General features: G+C 48.9%; 1 protein-coding gene across 1 annotated transcript in view; it reads left to right on the plus strand.

Moving 5' to 3' along the window:
• Positions 1-1757: 1757 nt before the first annotated feature.
• The window catches only part of LOC122375798 (guanylate cyclase 32E-like), a gene marked incomplete at its 3' end in the record, with an annotated part of 77543 nt that continues 55228 nt past the window's right edge, over positions 1758-24072 (plus strand). The window contains exons 1-2 of the mRNA XM_043355327.1: positions 1758-1979; positions 10166-10291. Of these exons, the coding sequence (XP_043211262.1) occupies positions 1758-1979; positions 10166-10291 (348 nt within the window). The remainder of the gene's footprint in view (positions 1980-10165; positions 10292-24072) is intronic.

Here is a 24072-nt window from a genome sequence, read left to right on the forward strand (position 1 = left end):
CCATTTATTTTATATTAGCAGCTCAGATTTCAACTTTCTGCTATTAACTAGTAAGAAACATTGCACCGGTAAGTCAGCAAGCGTTCCGGGACCTGTTCGCGCAAGTTTTTGAAAATAATACAAATTACAAAAATGCTAGCATTATGCGTCACATTACGCTATAGAATGTCACCAGATCTTAAGAATATGTGATCATCGATAAGTTCTGAGAGCTTGCAGATGTTTTACATGGCGGGAACGGCACGGTCACCAGAAAAATGTCCATTCAGCTCCGGAAGAAACAACCCGGCGCCGTCACCGAACAGTTGGGGCTCTACTTGTGATCTCTGGGAAGAAATCTTGGAATCTTCAAAACATATGACCAATCAATGTGTCAAAAAGCAGGAATCAGGTACAAAAATAGGATAAAGGTGCCGGAGGCACAATTTCGTACGCAGAAAACCCGCCTGCGCCGTCTGTCACAGAGTCTAATGCAGGGTAGCAAAAACATGGAGGTGCATATGGACGAAGAATCTTACTTCACCTGCAGTGGCAGCAAAATGCCCTCCATTGCCGAATTTTACACCTCAGCTGGTGAAGACACTATTCCATATGTGGATCTCACCTTCGCTTTCGACCTGGGAGCCAGTACCCACCCGAGATGCCCGTCTGGCTTGCCATGAGTCCGAGGGGACCACGCGTCCAATTACTTGCCGAGCGCAGGCAATGTAACGGGCGAAGTGTACTATGAAAAGTGTTTGAATGGCGTGTTGTTACCACTAATTGAGTCTCAGAACACAGATCACGATGCTCTGTTAGGCTCCGACCTTCAACAGCCACAGTACGCGCGCTAGACCACGAAACTTCTTGAGGAGGCTGGGGTGCCCGTAGTAGCACGTGACATGAACCCGCCATGCACCCCTCAGATCTGACCCATTTAGGATATGTGGGGGCTCATCAAACAGAACGTGTATAAAGGAAGGTGGCAGGTCAGCTGAGACGAACAATTAAAGTGGAGAATCCAGCAGGCTATCCGTCAAATCGACCCGGAGGTGCCGCGAAAGACAATAGTGGGGCTGTCAGCGCGCGTGCGCTTGGCGGCTGACAGAGGTCCAGTGTCGCAGATCCACTAGGCCGAGCGTGATTGCAATAAAATGAAGGCACGGTAACGCGATTTTCGTTGCTTTCGCTTGAATACTTTTGACACAGTAACAATTCAAACTTTGTCCAGTTTCATACTGACCACCCGTTACTTGAGTCGCATTACCTTACAACGCTTTCATCTTTTGTCTGATATCGATACAATAAGAGAGCGGCACTAAATACACCTGAGTCGTCTTGTGCAACAGACGGGCGGCTGGCCAGCCATGTCGATAGCAATTAGCTGGCCCCTGGTGACACTGCTGGCTGTCTGCCATCTGGTGGTGGCCTCGGGAACTGTTCGGGTTGACCAGACCGGTCCGCAGGCGAGTCACGGTCAACCAGTACCGGGAGAGAACTGCTCCTGTAAGGCAGATGAAGCCAACAAGATGGGTATCAAAATCGGTAAGTGGTCAGCTAACTAGTTTCGTATTTCGTTAATAAATTTAGACCACCCATGTCCCATAATTTTTACAAATGGAAAGTAATAAATTTGAATGTTATTTATTTGAGTAATTTTGGATTCAGCCTTTTTAACGTTCCCAAGATTGATTGGCGGTAAGCACGTAGGTACTAGGCTTCGATATTTGCATAGGCTGCCTGCAGTAGGTTTACCCTGCGAACAGTCATGAGTCATTATGCACAGCACTCACTCAAATATTACCAACACTGTACTATGTTACATCGCCACCTTTCTCCGTCCGCCAGGGTTCCTGTTCTCTTATATCACCAACAAGGTGATTCTGGGCGCCATTCCATTGGCTGTCCACGAAGTCAACGAAAACCCCAGCCTTCTGCCGGGTATTCATCTGGATTTTGTACCGGCAGACACCGGCGATGCTACCAGGGGTCGACATAAGGTAAGCCGGGGGGTCAGGGGCTCCCATAGGGTATGTCAGGCGGCCCATGGATAGGTCATGGTTTCCATAGGGTAGCTCGGGGTCAGTGGATCTTAACCCGCGCCCCACTGGGGTCTGTGTATAACACGCCCTACTGGGGGGGGGGGGGGGGGCTATTCATAGCCCCCCCTCCTAACTCCGAAACTACTGGGCCGATCGTCAAAATTCAAACGGCGTCTGATAGCCCCGGAAAAACTGTCGAGCGAAACCTAATTTCATTGACCTCGAGGTCACCGATGACGTCACAGGTCAGGTCAAAGTAAAAACTATTAGCACTTTGGCTTGTTCACATTTTGGGCTCTGGCCGCCGTCTTACAAGTCAGATCAGGCTCATTTTTGGTTTCCACACTCGTGAACAGATGCTCTAGATACCTTGAGGGTACCAAACTTGTACTTTGATTTTCAGGTCAGGGTCAGGTCATCACAGGTCACGAAAATATTATATCATGCGTCGGTCACGTGACACATGTTTTATGGTCCATTTAGGCCATAGATTTCGAATTTGATGTCGTCTGTGTCATTCAAGGTCATTTTGAGTCGAAATTAGCTTAGGTCAGGTCACTTTCAGGTCAAAAAAGGTCAAATTTTGAAGTTGAAATTTTTCAACAAAAAAGGTGTCTATTGGATGCAGTTTGAGCTCAGGAACACGATGGTGCCATTTATATTGGTGTACGATGCCAAATACGTACTGAAAAATGGATTTGAAAAATTAATAATTGTGAATTTTTGCAATAATGCGTATAACTTGGCCATTTTTGCAGACATTTAGCTAAAACTTGCTAGAGTTAGTCATAATCATGCGTTTTGTCACATATATTCCGGTTTTTTCGAAAAGTCAAAAACTTTTTGAAAAAATCATAAAAATATAAATTTTGAATATTATTATATACAATTTTCGAAATTTTCAAAATTTTGAAAATCCGAGATAGCAGTTTGATAGCACGGTCAATTCTGAGTCCTTTCATGCAAAGAAATTGGATCTAGCTTAAAAACTGAGCTCTTGGGAGCGATTGCCGTGGTTCAATGTTTTGCGTCGAAATCGGACGAACATGACGTCACTCTGACGTCATTTCCGGCCGACCTATGGTAGCTACGAAGTTCAAATTTTGACACAAGGTGTCAAATTGATGCAGCCGAAGGTCCTGAAAGTTTGGCATCGATTCGTCAAGCGGTTTGGAAGTTATTGCAGAAAAACGGGAGGGGGGGCTATAAATAGCCCCCCCCCCCCAGTGGGGCGCGGGCTATAGGATAGGTAAGGGGCTCAAGGGCTCCCATGGGGTAGGTCAGGGGTCGGGAACTCCCACAGGGTAAGTCAGGGGTTAGGGCCCCTGTGGTGAGTCAGATGCCAGAAGTCAACAAAGCGTGGGGTGTGTTGGGGAAACTGGGTTCGCATAGTAACAGTCTAGGGACAGTGGCGTATCCAGGGGGAGGCCAAGAGGCCATGGCCTCCCCCTTTGGGATCAGACATGCAAGTGGGCCCTTTGGGTCACTTGAGTGCAGTGACGTACCCAAGGGGGCCACGGGGGCCCCTGAGGTCGAAGGATAACTCAGGGGGACCAGCGTGACGAAGGCGTTCTGGGTCTCCCTGCCTTAATTCCAGTACTAGACAGAACGTCTTTTACTCGGAAGAAAACCTAATATCAAAGAGCGATATATATCACAGTGACGAACACAGAGGGCCCCTAACTACCTGAGAGCCCCTGGCTACTTGAGGGGCCCCCTGGTCATCTGAGGAGCCCCTGGTTATCTGACGAGCCCTAGTTACCTGAGGGGCCCCTGGTTATCTGAGGGGTCCCTGGTTGTCTGAGAGGTGCCTGGTTGTCTAAGGGACCCCCTGGCTACCCCAGGGGCCCCTGGTCACCTGAGGGGCCCCTGGTTATCTGAGGGGCCCTGGTTACCTGAGAGGCCCTGGTCACGGGACCCCTGTTTACCTGAGGGGCCCCTGGTTACCTGAGGGCCCCTGGTTATCTGAAGAACTCCTGGTAAAGAACCCCTGGTTACCAGGGCCCCTGGTTCTGAGGGGTCCCTGGTTACCAGAGGGGCCTCTGGTTACCTGAGGGGCCCCTGGTTATCTGAGGGGCCCGTAGTTACCCAAGGGGCCCCTGATCCCCTGGATGGCCCCTGGCCAGTCATCTGAAGAAGCCCTGGTCACCTGAGGGCCCATGTTTACCCAGGGAGTACCTGGTTATCTGAAGGGCCTCTGCAGTCACACGAAGGCCCTTATAGTTGCCCCTGGTTTAACCGGCCCCTGATTATCAGAGGGTCCCATGGTCACGGTAACCTGGTCGGCCCCTGATCAATTGAAAAGCCCCTGCAGTCACCTGAGAGGCCCCTGATTACCTAAAGGGCCCCTGATCACTTGGGTTCAATGGCATAGCCAGGGGGCGAGGGGACACGTGTCCGTTATATGGTTTAGGGTCTCCTCGGGCCCGAGGGGCCCTACGGTGCCAATTGACATCAGAGAGACCGCCCTGGCCACGCTTCAACTGGAAAGGAGTGAAAGGACATCACGGGGCTTTTGAGAACACGTCATGGGCATAGACCCGGGAACAGGGGGGGCAGCGGGGGCGCTTGCCCCCCCAACTTGAGAGCCGAGGGGGCGGCGCCCCCTCAACATTGAGGCAGCGAGAAAGGATCTTTTCTCCCTTTTCCGAACTTCTTTCCTTCTTGTTTTCTTTATACATCTAAACATCAACACACGGCATTTTACCTTGCCATCTGAATGGTTTCTGCTGATACAGTATCGATTTGACAACATGCTATTGTCATCCCGCTTTGGTTTGGGCCTGACCTTGGCCATTAGTTTGGCAGTCCAGATTTTATACTGGACCATTTTGAGTCAACTTTGAGAAATACTTAAAGCACAACGGTGGTAAAATCGTTGCTATAGGTATATCACAGTTAACCCGCTCCGGGTGTGAGGGAGGGGTGTGGGGCAATGCCGTGCACTGACGTGGCGCCCTTGGAGGGCCGGTATGGGATTAAAGCACAGCGACACCCTAAGGACTTATGTCGTGCCTTCGGTTACCGGTAGCACCCTCAGAATCACCAGCGTAGGGCCCTCAGAGCCGCCGGTAAGGGGCCTTTAGAGGCACTGGTGTGGGGCCGCGCATGCAGGTGTCGGTGTGGGCGCTCAGAGGTGCTAGTGTGATTCACTCATAGGCGCCGGTGAGGGTCCTTACAGGCGTTGCTGTGGGCCCTCATAGACGCTGCTGTGGAGCCGTTACAGACGGGTGTGGGGCCCTTAGAGGCAGAGCTGCTGACGCGAACCCTCTATAAGCCAGCAGGAGGTCTCAGTGACCGGCAAGGGGCCCTTAGGCCGGCAGAAAAAGTAATGTGGATTGTGGGGTCCTTAGAGACCGGAATGGTACCTACTGTCAGACGCCGATGGGGCCCTCAGAGTCACCGGTGTGGGGCCCTCAAAAGTCACCAGTGGGTGGCCTTTAGATGCACAGGTGTTGGTTGGGTCCTCAGGGTCGCCGATATTGGGCTTTAATAGGCACTGGCCACTGGTGTAGGCACTCAGAGTTGGGGTGTGAAACCCTCAGAGACACCGGTGTGGGCCCTCATAAGCGCCAATGAGGGCCCCCATAGTTGCCGTTATGGCGCCCTCAGAAAAATAAGTGTGGGACCATCACAGGTGGGAAATGCCCCTAGAACTGGCCCCTCATAGGCCGGTAAGAACTCTCAGAGGCCTGTAACGGGCCTTTGGAGACCACCAAGGGGCCCTTAAAAGCCACAAGAGGCCCTCAGAAGCCGGTGTGGGGCCCTTATGGAGATCTTAGTGAGGCTATTTAGGGCCCATGAAGTGTTCTAACGAGCCCAATGGGGCCCTTCTGAGTCGAAATATGGCCATCGTTAACCCTCAGCGGTCAAATGGCGCCGCAGGGCCTCTTGGACCCGAGGGTCCCTTTGAACCCGGTGGGGGGGGGGGGGGTACGTGTCCCCTTAGACCTCTAGCTACGCCACTGTTTCATATGCATCATGTCAGGTATTTTTGGCTCGCCCCCCCCCAACTTGAAAATCGTTCCCGGGCCCCTGGTCATGGGCTCTTATGTAGCCACACTTATATCCAGAAGGGGTCCACCCCAGGTTCTGAAAGACCTTGCCGGCCTCTGAGGGTCCTTGAAGGCTAATGAGGGATCAGCTGTAAGGGCCCCACACGTGTTTGTTGTGCCCCCACGGCCCACACCAGTGTTTCTGAGGGCCCTCACAATGGCGCCTGGGAGGGCCCTCACCGCCACAAGGGCCCCACACCAGCGCCTTTTAACGGCCTACATCGGCGGCTCTGAAGGCCCGCTCACCGGCGCCTCCGAGGGCCTTATACCAGCGCATCTAACGGCCACTTACCAGCGACTCTAAGGGCCTCTTACCGGCATCTCAGGTTCCCTTGCCGGCCTATGAAGGGCCACTAGTAACTTTCAGGGCCACATACTTGCCTTTGAAGGCCCCTACCAGCGTCTCTAAGCCCTAAGGCCCCCACAACGGCGCCTGTGTGAACCCCACACCAGCGCATCTGAAGGCCTTTCATAGACACGTCTGAGGGACCAACACCGGCGACTCTGAGGGCCGAGGGGCTCGCTCGCTTCGCTTCTTCATAAAAGACCGTGCATTTTATGCACATTTCTCAGGCAAAATGATACTTTTACCTGCCAATTTCCTACATTTTCTCAGGGCTTAGACAGACAGACAGGCAGACAGTGAGACAGATAGGCAGAGGGGCCCGTCCGCAAGGGGACCGGACCCACTGTGCCCAATCCCCCCCATCGAAATGTTCTAGATACGTCCCTGCCTGGGTTGACAGTGGCCCCCAGGTAACCTGGGGCCCTTCGAGAGCAAGTTGCCCCCTCCTGAGTGAAATCCTGGGTACGTGCATGCTTGGGTGTCCCAAGAGAAACGACATCCAGGGCCTTATCCGAAGTACTGGCCCAAATTTAAATAAAGTCATTACGACATTATGTCATTAAATAAAGTCAACTACGTCAAAGTATCTTAAATTTGCCGTTTGATGGCCCTCAGAGGCCGGCGTAGGGCCCTCATAGGCCGTCTCAGGGCCCTCAGAGGCTTAGGCCGAGCCCCAGAGGCTAAGCGTAGGGGCCCTCAGAGGCCGCTTCAGCGGTCCTACAGAAGCTTAGACTTGGGCGTGGGACTCTTTGAAGCTGGCGTGGAACCCTAAGGAGCCAGCGCGTAGCCCTCTAAGGCCAGCCGAGTAGCCCTCTAAGGCCAGCGTGGAGCCCTCTAAGTTCATTGTGGGACTTTCTAAGGCCAGTGTGGGACCCTCATGTTCAGTGTGTGGCTGTCTATGTCCAGCTTGGGGTCTTCTAAGCCCAGCGGCGTGGGGCCTTCTGAAGTCAGTTTGAGGCCCACTGGCCACTGAGACCAGCTTGGGGCCCTCTGAAGACAATGTGGAGCCCTCTGAGGCCAATGTGAGGCCCTCTGTGACCAGCGTGGGGCCAGCTGTCATCTGATTTCAGACGCTGGTGCTGGACCCTCAGAAGCCAGCACGGGGCCTTCATAGGCTGGCGTCGGGCCATTAGAGGCCACTTCGAGGGCCTCGGCAGCCATACTTCAGATCTTATGCATGTTTGAGCCCCCTGAGGTAGGAGTGGCCCCTAGAAGCCGGCGCGGAACCCTCAGAGGGCAGCATGGGCTTCTAGAGACCGGCGTGGGTTAGAGAGCGGCATAGGGCCACCAGACTGACTCAAAGGCTCCAAAGAGCCAGCGTGGGGCCCTGGGAGGTCAGCAATAGCATGGGTCTCCTGAGGCCATTATGGGGCCGGCTGAGGCCAGAGTCGTTCACTCTGTTGCCGAAGAGGGACTTTCAGAGGCCAGAATGAGCCTTTAGAGTTTTTAGATTGCCAAGTGTGCCTAAAAAGGCTCCCTCACATGGCGAAAGTGGCAAAGAACCGCACCTGTGCGTGGGTTAAGTATGCTATCACTGGGGCCCCTAAGGTAAGGGTGGGGCCCCTTGAGCAGGTTCGGCCTCCCCCTTTTCAAGAGCCTGGATACGCCACTGTCTAGGGAAGAGATGTATGCAGTCAGCACAGATGTGTTGGGAAGGGGTTGGACTGGTCAGGGGTCAGCACAGGATGGAAGGATTCAATGAATTGTATAACTAGTGATGGCCTAATGGTTGACAAATGTATTCAACCGACCGCCACACAAACTATCCATATAAGGCATGTATGTATGCATGTATGCCATCTCATGGACACCCAGCTCAGCTCAATTTCAGACACGTGAGCTACATGTCAGTGTATATTACACACACGCTCTGTGGGTCATTCCTGAAATGGTCAATATTAGCGTACTTACGCTTGACGGACGGACTCTGTAGTGTCAACTGATATTGGCTGGCTCCCAGAAGACTGGTGGAGACTTGAGCACAATACACAATTGAATAAGATCATTCAGTGGAAAGTATCATCAAAGTGCACAAATTCGGTAGCCATGGAAAATCAATTGCGCTTGTGTTAACCCTATTCCTGGCGGGGGGGGGGGGGGGCCTCAGGAGCCCCCCCCCTTGAGGTTTTTTGGTTATTTCTCCCAAACGCGTTGAGCTAGGAAGCTCAAATTTTCTGACTTTTCCTAAAAGGCTTCTACGCAACATGTCTGAAAATTTTGAGTTGATCTGACCTCAGGTCAGGTCACCAGAGGCGGTTTGGTGACCCTACCTCAGAAAAGTTTGCAATCACGCCAGAGCTAGAGTTTTTGACCGATCAATTTCTTCTCTTCAGGCTTTAGTTAGGGTACCACTATGTGCAATTTGTATATCTCGGAATTTTGATATCGGTGACCTAAGGTCAGGTCAGTTTCGCGACCTCCCCATTATAAGTCAATGGGGGAAAAATCAACTCCCTGTTTTTACCACTAAAACGGGTCGGAATGGCCCCATATACCATACATGACTTCATATACGATCAACCTTCACTACCTTGAGGTCTGTTTTGCTGTTGGGCAGCTGTGAGGTCATGTGACGTCATCAAAGGTCACCAAAGGTTTTTGGCCAATAACTCCGTACAGGAACAAGATACAGACGCGTGGATGGTCTCATTGTGTTCAGCTCGTCAAGACGCATCGAATGATATGCATGATGACCTCGAGGTCACGTGACCTGAGGTCAACCTTTGACCTTGACCTTGCGAGGTCAACATATATATCATTCGATGCGGATTGACGAGAGGATCACGATGATGCCCTTAGTTTGTTCCTATCTTGACTAATTCGAAAGTTATTCGAGAAAAACTCTCTCCATATCTAGCGCCGCCATTTTGACTTTTTCGACCCCTGTGACGTCATCTTTGACCTGACCTGAAAATGACCTTTGTAAAAATTGTAGATCTTGACCGTGCGTATCCGATGCCGTTTACCGTTTGTCGCTATCTTGCTTCGTTCTCGAGATCTCAGGGGGGGGCCGAATCGGCCCCCCCCCCCGCCAGTTTCTTGTCCCGGCGGAGCCCGCCAGGAATAGGTTTAAGTGACAGCCAATACTGAGAACCGTCAGCAGGTGTGTATGGGAGTAGATAGCGCCAATAGTTACAGGCGGGATCATGCCAGCGACGACTAGCAATAAACCTACCTGCAGCGAGTGAAATCGCTGATAACTTTTCAGACGATTGATGACGGATGCAGTCAATTGAAAACCCTTCCAGTGATTGCCGTAGTCATGATACAAGCAAATAACGGCAATTTCATGCCTGCTTTGAAGTTTCTTGCGTATTTAAATTTATCTAAGTTGTTTTTATGATTTATAAAAGTGCACCTTGGCGAAAAAATAAGAATGAGATAAATAAATATAAAAATACACTAATGACTCGCACATTCTCTAAAGGTTAAGACTAATTGCGAGTCTCCTTGAAGCCCTCAATCGATTAGGCTGATATAGGCTTATGGCGGGATTGATACCGGCGTCAACTGTTCAGCCCGACAGTGGCTGACTTTTCCCCTCCATCAGTTTCCACTAGACTCTATCTCATGGTCTGGCGACTCATTCACTCTGTCTCAATCTGGCAGAGGCTGGCTCCTCCCTCTTTCCCAAACCATGTTTACGAACAGCTTCGGACTGCGGATCGCTCGGCTGAAATCTGTTCCCGGGGGTCCTTCCCTGTCCACCTCGCTGAGCTGATGACGCCCCTCCCCGTCCCCAGTCGCGCGCCATCCAGCGGATGACGACCATGCGCGATGATGGCGTGATGGCGTTCATCGGGCCCGGAGAGTCGTGCGTCAACGAGGCGCTGGTGGCCGCCGCCTGGAACCTGCCGCTCATCACATACGTGAGTGCCTCATGATCACACACTGCTGTCCTCAGTCTTATACGATGTCCTGCTTTGCTTGTCACAAATCACAATTATGCATATGCTCGGCGCTCGCATACTTGATTAGTCAATCCTGGTTAGATATGATAAATACGGTACTTCGTTAGGTAATTGTTATCATTTTCTGGTCACCAGTAGTCAATCCTGAGCCAAATCTGGTGAAATGCCGTATCCCTTTGCTAATCATGACATTTGGTAGCATTTTCAGTGATGCAGGTCCTGACATGTGTGTAATGTGCCAATGCATTAACACCATTGTAAGAAACAAAGAAATCGGCAAAAACTTTCAAAGTATGGAAACATATGGCCGCAATGTTCTTGAAGGTCGGAGTGAAAAGAGTTGGTTGTTTATCATTAATGGATAACTACTCGAAGGACCGAAAAGAGAACTATAATGACAAACATTGAATAAGGCTGTGAGGCAATTTGAGCCGTTTTGTTCTAGTTTGTTCATGTATTCGTGCTGCTTTGTGATGCCCGCCTGGTAGAATGGAATGCAAAAGTAGCCTTGTGTTTTTAAGAAAGGAGGATTATAAACCACGTGCTTTCCTCTACCACGTTCATAAATCACGAGCAAATTGAACACAGATGCCGACAGACCTGAGTGTAATTTTGGTTGCGCTGTAAATCATGATATGCCGTCAGAATCCGTGGCAAAAGCAGTCCGCTGACAATTAAAAATAAACAAGAAATGGTACCGTGAGTTTATGGAATGTTGACAAAACAACTATAAGTAGGCATAAAACATTATCAAAATAATCATCTTATTGTCTTTTTGAGTCACACAATGATACAGCATAAGTGTTTTAGTAACATGATTGTAATTATCAGTAGATACAGTAAGTAATTTTACCGTAGTAGGTATACGCAGTTATCTAGATTTGTATATGTTGCAGGCACTTTAGAAAATCAGTCATTTTGTAAAAAAGACGGCTGTTTGAAAAATGACTGAACGCAACCAGGCTTTTTTCAAAATGGCTAGCCATTTTACAAAATGACTAGGCATTTTGCAAAATGCCTGACCAGCATGGAACGTAGATCCCACTACAGATACTATGGCCAACAGCTTTTGGACGTCTTCCTATACCCTATAGGTACGTGTTCAGCCTGTAGCTGATCGATTTGAAGCTCTGTGATGACGACAATGCTGAGTAACGACCAGGCTGAGTTGCAGACTCGGCTGTAGCATAAAGCATTGTTTAGTTAACGCTGTAAAAACTCCCAAGTACATCAACGCCGTTCATGTTCTGCCTGAAACTAGACCTAACAAACCAGCCGGAGACCGGCCCTAGTCAATAGGCAGGCCCGGTTGATGTACAATTACATGTAAACGAATGAGTGTAGTCTTTGTTTGATTGTGCCATTACGGACAAAACTGCATTATGTATTTGGACATTAAAAACACGTTCCAATTTAATTTTAATTTCCCACTCCCTCTCTATCATCCTCACATTTTAAACGCGAAGTGGAAGGGGGGGGGGGCGGATTCCGCCCACCCCTCCTGTTTTTCGCCAATAACTCACGCCGCAAGCATGATATTAATGTGAAATTTTGGCTACCTGCCCAGAATTGAACTGCGGATCTTCTCGTGTAAGAAATAAGAAAATCAGGTCACAACTTTTCTTGTAATAGCGATGTAAAGTCAAACATCCTGCCGCCGCGGCGGCGCGGCGGCGCGGCGGCCGGCGCTAACCGTTACGCGCCGCCTGAATTGTAGACTGTGCCGGGGCGGGATGGTTCCGTCTTTACATCGCGCTCCTCACCGCTGATTATATTCGATTCGCTTCAAATGTTGTGAGCAGGGGCGGATCCAGGAATTTTCGGGAGGGGGGGCGGCAAGTCGAAATAGGGGCGACCTGGCAATCCGGGGGCGCTCAATACAAAGGGGGCGCCAAACCGTCAAAATCGGGAGCTAAAAGCCCGCGCCGTGCTAGGGGGCGTTATCGCGCTCCCCCTCAGGTTTTTCGCATATATCTGAAAAATGGCTGCGCGCAGCGCCGCCATTTTCAGCATACCTTATCATGCATCTTTTTGCACATGTTGTAAAAATGTCTGACGCGGGTGATGGAAGGTCAGGTCACCAGGTTATGCCAAGTGACCTAGCCTAAGAAAAAGTTCAAATGCTTACCATTGCTATACCGACTGAACGATTGCTTTGAACCGTTCAGCGATTGATGAAAGCAACACTATTCATGAAATGTATATCTCGGAATTTCGATATCTGTGACCTAAGGTCAGGTCAGTTGTACGACGTCTCCATTAGGTAGGTAAGTATAATTAAGTCTTTGGGAGAAAACTGAAAGGCATCTCTTTTGGACGAGCGCCATTCTAGACAATATCAAGCATTGGGATACATATAAAATTAACACACTGAATAAGAACATTGCACCTAGTGTGACCACTCATTATGTCCTAGAGGTCATCCCATGTCATGAAAGGTCCGCAACAGTTTTTTTAATAACTTTTGATAGATTCAAGCTAGAGCGATAAAAACACCTCAGCTGTGTTCAGCTCGACGATACGCATCGACTGCTATGCAGCATGACCTTTCACGGTCAGGTCATGACCTTAACCTGAGGTCAAATTCTCAAAATTACCTTTTATAAGGTCAACCTTTAGTTTGTTCGACTTGTCTCGACGACAGAAACGCAATGCTGACAAACGTAATGTCGAGACTCTCTTGAGTCAAAAGTTATTGCAGGAAAACATTGTTCGTAAAAAGGCTATTTTTAGAGTCTTTTGCCCTCTGAAGGCTAAACCGTTGACCTGAGGTCAAATCTGAGCGCAGCTTGCAGAAACACCTTTAAAAGGGCTATCGAATGCGCTTTTTCGGCGGCGCTATAGCCTATTGGTTTCCGAGTTATGTGCCGCTGCTTCGAAAACGGAAAAATGTTGAAACAGGCCACATTTTACCTTTGATGACCTCTGGTTACCTGACATTCGACCTGACCTAAAAAATGACCGTTTTGTTTTCGTCCTGATTTTGACGATCTTTCGAATGCCGCTTATCGCGTGTCACTACGCGGCCCAGGAGCCGAGTTAGACGAGGGAGTTTGCCCCCCCCCCCTCCCCAGCAGGACACGGAAAACTCAGACCGCCAGCACGGCACGGGTTAAAAGTCGTAGGTGGGCACCGCTACCCTAGCAAAAGATATTAGCAAAAAGGTGGCCTCCATTTACTGGTGCAGTCCTTCTTCTCCCGGTGATGCCCCTCCTTTTTCTGGAAGCGTCTCACTTATGCTGGTATGCCTCACTTCCCGGGGGCGCCCAACCTCTGCTTGGATCGCCTAATCCATTATGGAGAGACCCAGTTTGCTTAAGTCGCCTCATTTCTTCCTTCTAAGAACGACCAATTTGCTGTAGGCGGCCCACTTATCTGGGACGCCCATCTTCTGCTAGAAGTGCCCTTCTTCTTCCTGATGCGTCCCACTTCTACTACGAGTGCACCTTTTCTGTTAGGGCGCCCCTTTGCTGCTGAGGAGTCTTTTTTCTACTGTGAATAGGGCGGCCCTCTCCTGTTGGGCGACCCCAAATTCTGCTGGAGGCGCCCCACTTCTGCCCAACTTTTGGTGGGGTGCCCCTCTCTAGCAGGGGCATTTCTCTTTTGCTGGAGACGCCACTCTTGTGGGGGCGCCCTTCCACTGCGGGGAACGTCTCTCTTCTGCCAGAAGCACCCCTTTTCTTCTTATGGGGCTCCAGTTTTTTTTTCTGGGGCGAGGCGACCCTCTGCTGCTCGGAACGGGGCACACCTCTCTTTTACTGGGGCACCGCCCCTCTGCCCTTCCGCTGTCGTCAGGGGCGCCCCTCTTGGTAGAATATACTCCTTTTCTTTTTGTAATGGGGCGCCCCTCTTCTACCGGGGCGCCCATCTGCTGCTGGGGCGTCTGTCTTCTGCCGGATATTGTCAATGGGGCGCCCATATCCTGTTTGGCGGGCCCAACCTCTGCTGGAGGCTCCCTATTTCTGATTAACTTTTGCTGTGGCGCCTCTCTTCTGCTGGGGCGCCCCTCTTCTGCTTGGGGCGCCCGTCTCCTGCTGGAGACCCCTCTCTTCTGCTGGGGCGCCCCTCTTCTGCCAGTGGCACCCATTTTCTTATTATGGGGCTCCTTTTTTTGCTGGGGCGCCCAGCTGCTGTCAGGGCGCCCCTCTTCTCGGAATGGGGGCGCCTCTCTCCTTTTGCTGGGGCGTCGCTCCTCTTCAGGGGGACACGTCTCCTGCTAAGGGTGCCCTTCCGCTGCCAGGGGCGCCCCTCTTGAACAGAAGGTATTTTATATTCTTGTAACGAGACGCCCTCTTCTGCTGGGGGCGCCCATCTGCTGCTGGGGCGACTCTCATCTGCTGGGAATAGGCAATTGGGCATCACTCTCCTGCTTGGTGAGCCCAACTTCTTCTGGAGGCGCCCTATTTCTGCTGAACCTTTGCTGTTTCGCCGCCCTTCTGCTCGGGGCGCCCTCTCTGCCGCGGGATATGGGCGCCTTTTTCGGATGGCGGGGGGGGGGGGGCGGCCGCCCCCGTCGCCCCCCCCCCCTGGATCCGCGCCTGGTTGTGAGAAGCCATGACTTACCTTCCTTACAGCCATGACTTACCATGGATGACCTTAATAAAAGTCTGTATCTGTATCTGTATCTGTAGAAGACTAAGAAATGTACAGGCAATCTCATGGTCAAAGAATTTTGAAAATCAACCGGTAACAACTTGAGTTATGAGTGTGTAAACACAAACTTGTGATTGCCGCGTTTCCCGAGTCGGCCGATCCCGCTTCAGCCGGCGACATCTTACCCTTAGCAGGCTTCTAGCTGCCATATTTGTTGTTGGATTAACTAGAAATTCACCATACATACAAATGTATATTCTTTCGTATAGTGAAAGAAAAAAGAAAATCGGCCGGTAACTTTTGGAGTTATCGGCGTGTCACTAACGCCTAAGTGTGTGGGATCGAATCCTCGCGACCTCTAATAGTTTTACAGATACAGGCCGGCATAGGGCCAGTCGTTTGTTGACGCTCCAGATCGATCATTTTAAATCCAGCAGCGTCGCTGACGTGGGGGTTGGAAATGTCGCGGGCCTGCACTTCTCAAAATAGAGGTAGGTATGGACTTCCCACTGCTGGACTCCTCTGATCATAATGCTGGACTCCTCGGTCCACCTACACGCTACCAAAACGTATATAATTAGGTACGCGTATCTACAACACGCTGCTCAGTCATTTTGTAAAATGGCTAGGTATTTTGTAAAATGCCTAGGCATTTTACAAAACGACTGATTTTCTAAAGTGCCTGCAACATATATACCACGATCAGCGGTCGTCTCCGATTGAATTACTGTGTCACGCACGTCACCAGTAGGGCAGCGGAGCTTATTTTGGGCCATGGGAACCAGACAGCTGGCTGTGCCATCTCTGCATCCATCAGTTCGAGATCGATGTACTCGTGACCAGTGGAGGAGACATGCAATAACTCGCTCAGAATGTGCACAACCGAACATTCATCATCGGTACATACGTACGTACAACGTAGGATGTTTGGCCTTAGCTTTGTAGTGAAAGCCAGACCGATGCAGAGATCCTACGCTTAACACGAGAGAGAGAGAGAGAGAGAGAGAGAGAGAGAGAGAGAGAGAGAGAGAGAGAGAGAGAGAGAGAGAGAGAGAGAGAGAGAGAGAGAGGGAGGGAGGGAGAGAGAGAGAGAGAGAGAGAGAGAGAGAGAGAGAGAGAGAGAGAGAGAGAGAGAGAGAGAGAGAGAGAGAGAGAGAGAGAGAGAGAGAGAGAGAGAGAGAGAGAGAGGGAGAGAGAGAGAGGGAGAGAGAGAGGGAGAGAAAGAGAGAGGACCCACAACGCATCGTGGTACCCACGAGTGTACCAAAACAGATTATCGGTGGTTCGGTCACCTATCTGGCTTCGGGCTTTGGACTTTAGGTGTTTGAACGTTACAGGAAGTAAACATCAATGCAACAATCGGTGGCCGTAAAGTTTTTAATTTAATAAGAAAGCGAAGTATAAGCGCTGAACATCTATGTTCCAACTTCGAACAAAACGACCTGACTTATAGATATTTGAGGCATTTTCAGAGAATGATACAGATCAACATTACACATATTAACCCGCGCCCTGCTGGGGGGGGGGGGGGGGTGTGTTTGAACACCCCCCTTGTGGTTTTTCGCGAATATCTCAAAAACGGCGGCGTGGAGCGCCGCCGTTTTTGGTACACCTTATCATACATCAATTCTACACATGTTGTGCAAATTTCAGACCAAGGTCATTCAAGGTCAGGTCACCAGGTCACTTGAAGTGACCTCACTTCATAAAAAGTTTCAATGTCTGTCATAGCTACACCGATTGACTGATCGCTTTGAAACTTTCAGCGATTGCTAAGAGCAATAGCATGTACAAAATGTATATCTCAGAATTTTGATATCGATGACCTAAGGTCAGGTCAATTTTGCGACCTCCCCATTATAAGTCAATGGGAGAAAATTGAAATGCGCCTCTTTTGGACGAAAGACATTATAAACACTTCCAAACACCGAATTACAAGTGGTTTAGACACACTGAACATGAAAATGGTGTCCGTGACCCTTGTTTATGCCCTGAGGTCATCTTAGGTCACGAATGGTATCTAACAGTTTTTCGCAAATAACTTTTGATAGAGGCATGCTAGAGCGATGAAAACGCCTTAGATGTGTTCAGCTAGACGATACGGATCGACTGATATGCAACATGACCCTTTCCGGTCAGGTCATGACCTTGACCTGAGGTCAAATTTTCAAGTTGACCTTTCAAGGTCAAGTTATAGTTCATTCGATGCGTCTTGACGAGAGGAACACGATGCTGGTAAAAGTAAGCTCGTACAAGGCTTGGGTCAAAAGTTATTGCAGAAAAACTGCTTCCGAAAAAATCGGCTATTTTTGCAGTTTTTGTCCCCTGCAGGCAAAACCGTTGACGGTAGGTCAAATCTGAGAGAATTACTCAGAAAGGGCGTTAATAGGGCTATCGAATGCGCTTTTCCGCGGCACTGTAGCTCTATTGGTTCCCGAGTTATGCGTTGGCTTCTTGGAAATTTTCGACATTCGACCTGGAAATCGGCGAAATTTTGCCTTCAATGACCTCTGGTGACCTGACCTTTGACCTGACCAAAAAATTGACCGAAGTGTTTTCGTCATTATTTTTGACGCTCTTTCGAACGCCGCCTTCCGCGTATCGCTACGTGGCCCAGGAGCCGAGTTACAAGGGGGGGGGGGGTGTTCAAACACCCCCCCAGCAGGGCGTGGAAATCCAGGACCCCCAGCCGGGCGCGGGTTAACCCTCGCCGTTCGAAGAAGGGGGAGGCGGGGTGGGTGATAAACCTAGACGTGATAAACCTAGACGTTTCCCATCTTACTTAGACGTTTTGTATTTGATCAAACTGCGTTGGCGATAGAGAGCTAAGAATCGACATATTCGACATCTGACTCAAGCAATCGGATCTTGTGACATCAACTGCATTATCAGGCCAGGTCAGTTCACTGACCTATGAAGTCATAAGTGAGCCTCTGTACAGCCCTAAAATGTGTAAACTATGCAGATCCTTAGTTCCAGAGGAGCGTTCACAGGGAGATAAAAACTACATGGCTTACTGAACTCTCGAGGTCTTACAAATGGTATAGGTATATTGGATATTCCTAATCACCAATGTCACTGCTCAATTTTTCGCCAATCGGGCTTCGAAATCAATCCTAGTGTAGACACATGCATAGATAACAGACACTTGTTATATCGATCCTTGACCTGACCTCAACGTGACCTTTGGCTTACTTCAGTCAGAAATGTAACCAAATAACCCTTCTTATTAAGGGCCTTTGATTGCCTTTTCATCATTCTGCGACCATTTGTCCGGAAGTTGGAACGGGGGGATTTTACTTGCCCCAGGGTTGCGGGTTGTGCTCTGCAGAATAGGAACCGCAGCGGGGCACGGGTTAGGTTCCCAAACGGCAATGGCGTTTATAGGGTTACCTTTGAACATTGCTCTGTAGCGGTAGGGCCGAACACAAAAATCCAATGAAGCAGGCTTATGACATGCTCTCACGTTGTCTAATTCGGATAACCCTATATCACTCACCCAATGATATTGTTTTCATGTACTCCAGTTCTCTGATATTGCTGTAACGAGATAACGTTGGCATTTGATGAATCAGGATACATGCTACAGCCCACGCGGGAACATTATTACCCATAACCTCGTGTGACCAACGAATACCTATCTAGCTTTTTCTGTCAAGCTAGGTAGTTACTAGTTAACATTTCAAATATCAAAAAGTGAGCAATCTATTTGTATCCTGGACTTTACCTACTGCTCCACATGATATGTAAAAGCTTGGGACACCGATTTGCCTATCTCAACTCAAGACTCGTGCACGACAGTATCGGTGCTTCCTCATCACAGCTCTTGCATGCAGTCAAAGTATCATTGACTGACGAAATGCCGGACCATACCGGCCCAAGTCAACAGCCACGGGCCCGATCGACGCGGAAATTGGCCCGCCGTACAAAAGGAAGATAAACAGCGGTGAGCGGGCTGCCGGTGACCAGCCAGCGGCCGACTGAGTGACTGATCGGTGTCCGACCGTTCCTCTGAGCAACTGTCGTTCAGCTGCCGATCAACTGCTGGTCCTGCTGATCAACTGGCGTTCAGCTCCCGATCAACTGATGTGAGACTGATGATCGACTGACGTCCAGCTGCTGATCAACTGACACCCAACTGCTGATCAAATGACGCCGGACTGCTGATCAACTGACGTCCAACTGCTGATCAACTGGTGTCCAATTGTCTGACCGATGCGGTACTGGCTGATCGGTTGACGTCCAACTATCCGACCGAGAGTTGTCAACTACCTGGCTGGCTAGCTTCGACGCTAGAGCTATTTATATTATTTATAGTACCACAAAGTGCCTGATACTGGACATCAAGACGCAATGTAGAAATGGTGAATGCAGAATGCATGTTGTTTTTACGTTCACAGATGCGAAGACGGATGCGTTGTGCGTTGTGCATGCCAGCATGGGTGGAGAACCTACCCCGGCCACCCCGGCCGTGGCCGGGGTAACTTTCAGCCAACCCCGGCGCGGCCGGGGTAACTTTTTCACCTTATAAATCCTAAAACCTGTCTCCAGCCGAGAAAAGGCTGAGTGCTAACTACGAAAGTGTCTCTTTTTACATTTATCTACCTCTTAAAGTTTTTGAAGATCTATTTATTTTGAGTTTGGGACTTCTGGGCAAATATTTTCATCGCTGAGCCCAATAAGTTTGATAAACATGCAAAATAAAGCGATATTCAAGGGTCGCTATCGTAAGATCACCTTACAATAATATCACAAAAGAAAACAGGTCTAGGGTAATATCAGTGAGACGAAATGGGTAGCATCAAAGAAGATCTGCGGGGCTTAAGGCTCCCCAACTTAACCGGCGCCAGGATGGCGGCGCTATCGAAAACGTTGAGGCGGGAGGTAGAGTAGGCGTTATACGCCCTTTTAAACTCGGCTGCTGGGCTGCGTGGTGGGGAGTGGCAACGCCATTTGAAAGAGCGCTAAACATAATAAGAGAAATTTCGTCATATTTTAGTTCAGCACAAAAATAAAATCACCACAGGACATTAAAAGTCAAATTTTCCCTTTTATTTTGCGCTTTGACAACTTTTCTTCTAGCTTGTGAATTAGAGGACCTAGAACACTGCAAACAAAACATTTGATAGCTTTTTTAGGACTCGCTGGCGAGTAACATTTCAGGTGAACATGAAAACCAATCGCTTGTGTTCAAGAGGGCCACAACTCAAATTTAACATTTTTGTGTGGAAAAAAAGAAAGTTTCGTCTTTCTAGGAAATACCCAAGCTCTGCAAATGACATGAACGCAGACTTTTAAAGCATGGTTATCTAGCAAATTCGACCTGATGTCCTGACCCTAGGTGACCTGGGAGCGAAATTCAGAACCACGATGCGAAACTGATTTATTATAACCTTAACTGAATTTCACACAAATGAATTTCCGCGGTTTCACCTACACACGTAAAATCAACTGGGGACTAAGGCTAGCAACGCCTCCGGCCCCCAACACTATCGTGAAACTTGAGACGAGTTCACTTGATGTGACCTGTTGGCCTGACTTGAATGAGCTGAGTTAGGATATACATATTCCCGACCGGGGCTGGGAAAATGCGTTTTATTCACCGAGGTTTTTGTGCGGAGGACCGAGTGCCGGTAGGCACGAGGTCCGTAGCCAGAAACCGAGGTGAATAAAACTGCATTTTCACAGCCCGAGGTTGGGAAGAGATTTACCACATGCCGTACCAGCGCAACAGTTTATATCATATTCATTTGGTATTATATATTATATTCTTAATATGGTGTTAATATTCTATTAATACTACGTTCATATTTATAGTCACCGCGATTATTTTTTGTGTTTTTCATTATTGGGCGGCGCTGGCCGTTGAGTATGAAAGATGAAATTCCCTACTTTTACCTTATTTAGGGTTTGAAAAAGCTGAGGATGAAGATGGTGAAGCCGGAAGCGCCAGAAGTTAGAATAAACTATAAATATATGGAGTCCAGCAGGAGTGAGGAAACCGTGAGGAAAATTGAAAATTGGGTGAAACGCTGAATCAAACGCGTCTTACATCCCAGCTGGAACAATAGGTCCAAATGTTTCAATGTGACTCGTTAAGATGCTTCGCGCATTTAAAGTGTTCGTTTTTTGCGTGCATTATGTTGTAATAATGAGTAGGTAGGTAGGTACTCTAACCATGTTCTGCAGCAATAAATACATTGGCATTGGACGTTGGAACGATACCTACCCTTGTTTAGTTGAATTACGTTGACAGCAAAAGTAAGTGAAAACGCCGTCACTTAATTTTGCTCACTTCTGCTGTTGCTGTTAGTGAACACACAATCCGTACCTAAATATCTTCTTTGGACTTGGTTCTTCCGCTCAGAATATTCAGTAAAACTTTGTCTGGGAAAATCAAAATGACCACGGTCCGAAATCGTTTCCCAAATACCTTAAACATTAGCCATAGCCGGTCCGAAAGCTTTTCCCAAAACCACGTGCTAATACTAAAGGGATATCTCGGCATGTGGTAAAAAATGTTCATCCTTGAGCAAACACAACATCCATTATTTCATTCAACGGAGAATGGGTTTGTTGATAACCGTTTACAAATACTATTTAAGCATGTCGTCTTTACGCCGGCCGGGGTAACTTTTTCAAGCATTCTCCACCCATGCATGCCAGCGTTCAGCATGGTGAAGGTGTGATCGAGAATCACTTAAGTTTAACTCACCCAATTTTTTTTCAAAGTAAACATGAGCTTTAACTTTTCGTAACGTTTTCGAAATTAGCATAGCATATGATTTTCTAAGGTCATTTTGTGCTTAATTCTACAGATTTAAACTAATCAGATTTTCTCGAATACTCCTTCCGGCAAACTTATAGTCATTCACATTTTTAAGCGATTTTTTTTTTTGTAATGACCGATCGCCACCATTACCACCTCTGCCGCCACCATCACCGCCTTCACCATCGACCGATCACCATCTATTCCCCGGCTTTGGGGAGCACGTCCCAGAGGTGACCGAACACTGATTATGTCCCTGGGGAGATACGGTCGGACGTGCGATCAGATGTCAGACGTTGGTGGCAATCGGCTGCTCGTGCGGCGTCAGCTTATGTAGTACACAAAAAGTGGTGTTCAGATTATGGTCAGAAAACGGAAACGGTTAGCATTTTGAATTAAATTTTCAAATTTATTTTAGGACAATTAAATCAAATGCTCTGCTATTTTGTAAGAATGGCTATGCATTGCATGCTATCAACATTGGACCGTAAATTGCACCCGCTATCGAACCAAGACTAGACATCTTCAAAGTTTGAACCAGATTTAATGATACTATTTTTCTTGTTTCGGTCGGATAAGACACAGCATGCATTTTTTTGTGGCACTCATAACTTACCAACTGTCACACATAATTCACACTGAACACGCAATTAGCAGGCGATGCACACCACTAAAACCACAGTTTCTATGGGTACCTAGACGTTACGTCGATCAGCGCGTGCTTCTGCGTCTGACCACCGGATCACCTCGGGGGCGCCAGGTATGGATCCGCGCCCACTCTTCGTGCAGGATATCGGTGCTCGGGCCAGCCTGTCGGCGCTCGGGACCATTCTGCCGGCGCCAGAGGCGGGAAGAGGCTGGTGCATCGATCTCCGTCATGGGCAAAGGTGGTTGCCGGTTACGATGGCGGCAGCTGTGGCCATACGGTGGTGATGACAGCACGTTCGGACGCGGATGGGCTTAGGAGGATAGCCTCTTTCTCTTCGAGAATTTCCTGGAGCTGACAAAATGAATATTTTCTGGGTAGAAATAAAAAATGATCGTGTCAAAGACATTGTGCAAAGACTTGCTGATAAATGCTGAAGGGATGAAAACATGTTTGATATTTGTTGACTCTTTAATGTTACTTCAGTGCACCCAATATAGAGGTCTGCACCGGCCGGCTGCAGCCGCGGCTGGCTGCAGCCCCACGGCTGTGGGCCGGGGCGGCTGCAAATATCTCCAAGAACACGGCTACGGCTGTGGCCACGGCTGTGAGATTTCAAGCTCAATCTTAAGTACTCAAATATAAAATTTTAAATCCTCAATCTTACATTCTGATAAGCAGTCTAGCCTGTAAAAATCATGCAAAGGATGCTCAGCAACATTAAAAGTGGTGAAGCCTTTGAAAACCTGTAATGGTTTTACCATTTGCTGTAGGGGAGTTTGCACTCTGGTACAGAATACTAATTATAGGTACCGATTGTTCCTTCATCATCAAGAGCTTGACAGTTTCAGAAAATGCAATATGTTGCATCGTCACATCCCTCTCAAATCAATCTCACCTGGTCATTAGGAGAGCACCTTACAGCTATTGAAGACGAGCGTTCAATAATTATTTCAGGTAATAGAAAAAGAAATCACGTCTAGGTAGGTAAAGGCAGGTGAAGGCTTCATAAAATCAGTATCTTACTATTTGAACAGGATCCATCTGTCTGTAAGTCTGTCTGTCCGCCACGCCGTGTAGTGGGTTCAATTAAGCCGGCCTACAGGACAGACGGTACGGCGCAGGGGGCTGAAAGTTGCACACCTTCTAGGTGACAGAGCGGGTCAGCGCCTTTTCTAGGTTCCCACTCGCTGGGGTGCACGGTTCGCGCGTGGGGCGCGCTGGAAGAACGCCAATGAAATTTTGATCGGTTCGTAGATCTTCATTGAGAGCCGGGGTCGACAAACTTTGTGGCCTAAATGCATGCCGATCGGTGGCGGGTGCCTCGCATTGGCGGATGGGCAAGTTATTGATTTTGATAAATGGTGGCGAAAGAATGTGTTGATTTTCGTTCAATAGGAACAGTTTGTGATACGAGTTAAAAAATGCACCGAGTTTGCCGCAAGGCGCCACATTTGTCTCAGGGCGTCATGTTTGCCGCAGCTCGCACAGTTTTGTCAAATATGGTCCGGTAAGGGTACAATTTGGTACAAGGATACATGCTCAATCGACGGGTGAAAATGCGCCGCATTTGCCGCAATGCGCCACATTTGCCACAAAGCGCCATTTCCGACAAAATCGAGTAAGGGCAATGGAATGGCACGAATTATTCTGTGACCTGACATGACCCAGCGGTGTTGGTAGGGGTAGGGGTAGGGGTAGTGGTAGGGGTAGTGTAGTGGTAGTGGTAGT

Source organism: Amphibalanus amphitrite, unplaced genomic scaffold (genome assembly GCF_019059575.1).
Source record: "Amphibalanus amphitrite isolate SeventyFive unplaced genomic scaffold, NRLGWU_Aamphi_draft 001923F_arrow, whole genome shotgun sequence".
NCBI lineage: Eukaryota > Metazoa > Arthropoda > Thecostraca > Balanomorpha > Balanidae > Amphibalanus > Amphibalanus amphitrite.